The sequence below is a fragment of the Muntiacus reevesi genome, chromosome 10, assembly GCF_963930625.1.
Source record: "Muntiacus reevesi chromosome 10, mMunRee1.1, whole genome shotgun sequence".
NCBI classification, from domain to species: Eukaryota; Metazoa; Chordata; class Mammalia; order Artiodactyla; family Cervidae; genus Muntiacus; species Muntiacus reevesi.
This window is the reverse complement of record NC_089258.1, coordinates 44,739,251-44,745,612: the sequence shown is the minus strand read 5'-3', so window position 1 is coordinate 44,745,612 and position 6,362 is coordinate 44,739,251. Positions and strand designations below refer to the sequence as shown.

At 54.2% G+C, this 6,362-nt stretch overlaps 1 protein-coding gene across 3 annotated transcripts in view; it reads right to left on the bottom strand.

Annotated features, from left to right (window-relative positions):
* Window positions 1-2,940: 2,940 nt before the first annotated feature.
* ARHGEF10 (Rho guanine nucleotide exchange factor 10) overlaps window positions 2,941-6,362 on the bottom strand; it is a 58,508-nt gene continuing 55,086 nt past the window's right edge. For all 3 annotated transcript variants that reach the window (XM_065946584.1, XM_065946586.1, XM_065946587.1), the window contains one exon: window positions 2,941-4,583. In XM_065946584.1, the coding sequence (XP_065802656.1) occupies window positions 4,072-4,583 (512 nt within the window). In that variant the 3' untranslated portion in view covers window positions 2,941-4,071. The remainder of the gene's footprint in view (window positions 4,584-6,362) is intronic.

Here is a 6,362-nt window from a genome sequence, read left to right as displayed (position 1 = left end):
AAATGAATTCAGTGCCGCCTCCTTTCACTGCACTGACTCTGTCCACCCCAGAGACGCTTCATGCTGTGAGCAGAGACCAACTTTGGGGCATACACGCCCTTGGGGAGAGGGGGCTGGTTGTGAGTCTTGAGAGGGATCTTTCCCAAGTTGTCATCTAGTTCATGACTCCTGGTTTATGATGCATGATTCCACACAGGAGTGTCAGGAGGCTTGCCTGTGACTCTAGAAGGAGACAGCGCAGGACGAGGATGTTGCGGCTGAAGGGCCAGGCCAGCCCACAAACTTGGTGCTGGCGCCACGCGGCCAGAAGAACCCAGCGCGTCCTGCCTGCAAGGGGGTCCCGGGACCAGGAGAAGCCCTGTCATCCCCGAGGGAGCAGTATGAACAAGGGCTTTGATGACCTGCAGGGTTAAACAGGACAGAAATCCAAATCGAACGGTACCCTCTATGTTGCTGGCCTCACCGCTGGTCATACAGTGACTGCAGAACAGTGCTTAATATTTCAAGTCATCTCTTCATAGTGAAGGCCTAATGAGTAAACCTCCAGAGCATAAAGTAAATAAGGAGCCTTACCTATTAGACACCAACTCAGTGAAACCCTCCACCCGTTATTCATCTGAATCTCCTGGAAACCTCGTGCAGAAGCTCCTTCTGTATACAGACGAGGAAACGGAGGCTCTAGAAGTAATGAGCCCCAGCTGGACGTCTGGTGAGCACGGCGGGTGCTCTCACCCCTGGTTTGTGTTTCTGGAAAACTCACTGCAATGGGATTCAGACGCTGGCACAGACTTCACGTACCATCAAAGCAGCTTTCCAGAGTTATCTGCCCATAAGTCTGGATGGGGGCTGGGGTTTCTCCCGGGGCTAGGGTTGGGAGCAGAGCCCAGGGCACAGCTGTCAGCCTGATGTCAGCCATGGACCCTACAGAGCCACAAAATCTGGATGGAGAGTCCTCGTCTCCCCACGGTCTGTGCCCGAGGAATGCCAGGCTCTGAGTTTATGTGGAAGTCAGAGTCCACGCCTGGCGTGCTTGTAAATCTGGATGCGTGTATATCGAACTTGCTTAAAATATGGAATATTAGGGGTCTCCCGCCAGGGCAGGTTCCTCTTTCTCTTGGCTGAGTGTGGATCTCAATTTTCTTTAGGCTATAGATTTATCACTATCGTACGTCTTACTTAAAGACCAATGTAAGTGAGGCCGTTTGAATGTGGGCCTTTATCTCTGTTCACACCTGCTAGTCTGCATGAGAAGTTCCATTTCAGGACCTATACAGGGTGTTTTATACTCCAGTTGGAAAAGCAGTGCTAAAACCAAACAGACCAGTGAGAAGTTGAGGACATCTGAGAACAGAACAGGAATCCCGTATGTTCGTACCAGAAAAGACATCACACTGTGCAACATTTGCTGGGGCCACGAGAAGAGGAGGAGGAACCGCCGAGACCTGCCTCGACCAGGGGAACTCTGGCGCCCTGTGCCCCGTGGGGTCTGTCAGCATCCCTGCCCACACTGGGGCAGCCCTGTGCCCCGCAGGGTCTGTCAGCATCCCTGGCCCCACACTCGGGACTCCAGTGGCACCCTTGCCCCTGCAGATGGTGAGCAGACTGTTCCCCCCCCGCCGCCCCCAGGTGGAGGGGGCACTTGCTCCGACTGAGAACCACTGAAGCCAGAACAGGAATCCCGTAGGTTAGCAGCAAGGAAGGAAACCAACAATTATTTTGGATGAGCAGAAGAAATAAGCCCCGTTACGTACCGATGAGAGCATCGCACACTCTGTCGCCTGCTCACCTGAAGCAGGTGTCGCCCTGACACCTCACCTGCGGGCACTGGGAAGGAAGCCTTCCTGCCTCTTCTAGGTGGCCGCTGCGTCCCCTCCCGGGGTGCCCTGGCTGTGCACACACCACGGCGGGCAGGCCTCCGCTCTGCGCACCCTCTGCCCTCCCCCCCATGCTCCCACCGGGCTCGGCTGTGCTGTCCGGCAGCAAACACACCCCAGCCGCTCGGGAAGGTCACATCTCAAACAGCAGCCTACACGCTGGGCCGCGCACAGCAGGCAAGGCGGTCCTTGTAAGCCTGACATACCGAGGCCCTCTGGATCCAAGTGGACGCTCTGGGAGACGGAGTTCCCGGCCAGACGGTCAGGCTAACCAGTGCTCAGTTACTGCCGGCGAGGCCAGTGAACACGGAGGGCAGGGCTCCGGGATCAGCTCCACGGTCCGTGCCCCGGCCCTGTCTCTGCTCTGCACCCTGGCCAGGCTCCAGGAGACCGCTCCCGGCAGAGGCTCCGCTGGCAGTGCTGGTCGAGCCCCAGGCCCAGCAGAGGCCCCGGCCCTCCCCTCGCTCCTCCCGTGAGTCCAGCCCTCTCGTCCCAGACCTGGGGAGCACAGAAGGCTGGCCCCAGCCTGACTTCCCACAGTGTTGCCTGCAGCCCCGGGGCACCCACCCGCCCGCCTCTCCTTGCCCTGCGGCCCTGGCCTGACTTCCTGCCGCACAGGCGCTGGGAGCACGTGTCCACACGACATCACTGAAAATAGACTGAGAAGTTCTAGACTGCGTCCCTGGAGTCTCTCATTGAAAGCATCCTTCCACAGGGACCTTGCACCGCCTCTGGAATTGACACGGGGGAGGCCGAGCTGGAAGGGACCAGCGGGCCATCCTGTGAAAGTAACAGTCACCTCTGTGTCTTACGGGGGCTTCCCTGGTGGCTTAGAGGGTAAAGCGTCCGCCTGCAATGCAGGAGACCTAGGTTCAATCCCTGAGTCAGGAAGACACCCCTGGAGAAGGAAACAGCAACCCGCTCCAGTACTCTTGCCTGGAAAATCCCATGGACGGAGGAGCCTGGGAGGCTGCAGTCCATGGGATCCCAAAGAGTCGGACACGACTGAGCAACTTCACTTTCACTGCGTTTTATGGGAACAAAAGGCAACTCACGATGGTGGATGTTGTATTTTTAAATAAAAAGACTTTATTTATGAAATAAGATAGCAGCTAGCAGTTTAAGGAAACATGGGGAGATATTACTTCACATGGGGGCACGTATGCACCTTGGAAAACATTTGGCTAAATCACAAAATTAGCATTTTTAGTCACCTGTAAAGTGCTGAGACATCTGTCTCGGGTGAATGCCTGCACTGTTTTTAACCATCCAGTGAGTAGAACATCGGTGGACAGATACACGTGGAGCACAGTGAACCCAGGTCACCCACTCATGGTGACCGAGGCAGGCGGCCCGGGTGCCCGGGCTGTGCTGACCGAGGGTCACCCCTCCTGTGTCCTGCGTCCACTGCCAGCAAGGCCACCCCCCTGACCAGCACCACACATCCTTCAGGATGCGTTCAAAGCCAGAAAGTGCTCCTGGTCGACAGGTGCAAACACAGCAGGGAAGGATGAACCGAAACGCCGTCTGCCCACCTCCAGTGACACAAAGACACACGCGTCTCTGACGTGGGTATTTTGGTGTCGACACTTGAGTCTATTGATAGGAATTGAGCATTTTGGTTCAAAGCAAACGTTATTTGTGAAATGTTACACATAATATATTGACTAAAACTTTGTTAATTTTTTTAATAGAAAATTGTGATATAAAAATACTACTTTGTTAAAAATATATAATACACGCATTATAGCACTTTGGAAAACTCAGCTCAACTCAGAAAGCAAGTAACACCACCTGGACCGGTATATTTTAGCCAGCTTTCTTCACTGTTACAAAGTCTATTTTGGCGTTAAAGGATATACAACATAAATAAAAGTAGTGAATCTGAATCAAGTAAAATTGCTCTGAGAATGTTAATAAACCCCTCCACTACCACACATGCAGGACTTCCCGTGAGTTCCGAGTCTGAGAGCTCTGCAGGTAATCGGGCAGACGCAGAGCACCCTCTGGGGCCTCCCGCTTGCGTGGACACGGCGTCCACACCCCCAGTTCCACGAGCATTCACCATGGGCTCTGCTGCGCGAGAAGCAGCGAGGGGCTGCCCGGAGACGCCCCCAGGACGGTATTGCACATTTCGGCCCCAGAGACAGTCGGGGATCCATCCTCAAGCAGGGTGGCTGTGTGACGGCACCCCGGCTCACACGTGCAGCAGGGGAATCTGCCAGACCATGAGGGACGATGCCAGCTCCTCTGGCCGCTGCGGCCTGGCCTTCCTGCTCACGCGCCAGTGGCCCTGGCCCCCACAGGCCACCAGCACGGAGCTGGCCCTGGGCCTCCGGGCCCGCCGGCCTCGGCTTGGGGATGTGCAGGGCAAGCGCAGGAGGTCCTGGGCGAGGCTCTCCTCTGGCCGGGGCTCCAGGGAGCCGGAGCCCTGGGACGGGGTCGGGGACCCGGACGAGGAGGAAACGTCGCTGCCCTGGGTGATGGTGCCTGGCGAAGCACCCAACCAGACGGCGTCGGGGCCGCCCCGGCCCGCGTAGAGCCCTGGTGCCTCTCCAGGGGGTGCGTCCCGCTGCTCGTCGTCCTGGGGGTCGGCGCTGGGCGGCGGGCTGTCCCTGGGCCTGTCCTTGTCGGCCTTGAAGGCGGCTGCGGCCACAACCAGGAACTTGACAGGCCCATGGTGCGCGTGGTAGGAGACCAGACCTCGTCCTGCAAGGGCACAGGTTGAGCTCGGCCCTCCCAGCAGGGCCCCGCACCCCTGGCCGCCTCGGCCACGTGGGACGCCCCGTGCGACAGCTCAGCAGGAAAACCGCGCCCAGGCCACGGTCCCCTGCACTTCCAGTTACTCCAAGAATGACATCAAAACCATGGTCTAAAAAAGAACAGCCACGGCCTTCGTCAACGCCATCTGAGTCTGGCACTTGATTAGAATGGTTAAAGTGATAAAAGAGGTGTTTCACTCTCTGCATCCAAGCCTTCTCACCTGCTCTATGTGCTAAATCAATTCAGTCGTGTCTGAATCTGTGTGACCCCATGGAGCCCACCAGGCTCCTCCGTCCATAGCATTCTCCAGGCAAGAATATTGGAATGGGTTGCCATGCCCTCCTTTAGGGGATCTTCCCAACCCAGGAATTGAAGCTGAGTCTCTTACATCTCCCGCGTTGGCACGTGGGTTCCTTACCACTAGCGCCATCTGGGAAGCCCACTTCTAATATGACTTCCACCTCTTACTTGCAAATTGGCACCTAATATGGTCACTCAGTTCATTTTACTCCATCCTCTCCCACTACCTGTCCACCATCCCGTAGTAGACAGACATTTCACATAACAAACGGAGAAAGTAAAGTTTCATTTGGGTAAAACAATAAGGCTGGGTGAAGCACAAGTTGGAATCAAGATTGCCAGGAAAAATATCTATAATCTCAGATATGCAAATGACACCATCCTTAGAGCAGAAAGTGAAGAAGAACTAAAGAACCTCTTAATGAAAGTGAAAGAGGAGAATGAAAAAGTTGGCTTAAAGCTCAACATTCAGAAAACTAAGATCATGGCATCTGGTCCCATCACTTTATGGCAAATAGATGGGGAAACAATGGAAACAGTGACAGGCTATGTTTTTGGGCTCCAAAATCACTGCAGATGGTGACTGCAGCCATGAAATTAAAAGATGCTTACTCCTTGGAAGAAAAGTTATGCCCAACTTAGACAGCATATTAAAAAGCAGAGACATTACTTTGCCTACAAAGGTCTGGTCAAAGCTTTGGTTTTGCAGTGGTCATGTATGGATGTGAGATTGGACTATGAAGAGGCTGAGCGCCAACGAATTGATGCTTTAGAACTGTGGTGTTAGGGAGGAGACTCCTAAGAGTTTTTTGGACTGCAAGGAGATTAAACCAGTAAATCCTAAAGGTGATCAGTCCTGAATGTTCTTTGGAAGGACTGATGCCGAAGCTGAAATTCCAATACTTTGGTCACCTGATGCAAAGAACTGACTCATTTGAAAAGACCCTGATGCTGGGAAAGATTAAGGGCAGGAGGAGAAGGGGACAACAGAGGATGAGATGGTTGGATGGCATCACCAACTCAATGGACATGAGTTTGAGTAAACTCTGGGAGTTGGTCAATTTCATCAAATTGATGGACAGGGAGGCCTGGCATGCTGCAGTCCATGGGGTCACAAAAAGTCAGATACAACTGAGCGACTGAACTGAACTGAAAAGAATGGGGTGTCCTTCCAATTTCTGTTTAGAAGTGTATTCTCTTCGGAACACTTTTTGTTGTGGCTGTTGCTCCCTTCCGTACACAAATGAGGTGAGACAAGTCTCCCTACCCCTGAGTTTGGACCTGCAGGTTCTTTCCTGCTCTTTCTGCATCAGGCCTTGCTCCTAGATCTGGCTGCTTCCTGAGACAGGCTCCTGAAGGGGAAACCTGACTCCTGACGCTAGAGCCTCTTCAGGTCCTTGACACCCAGGTGCTTTGCAAAAGGCC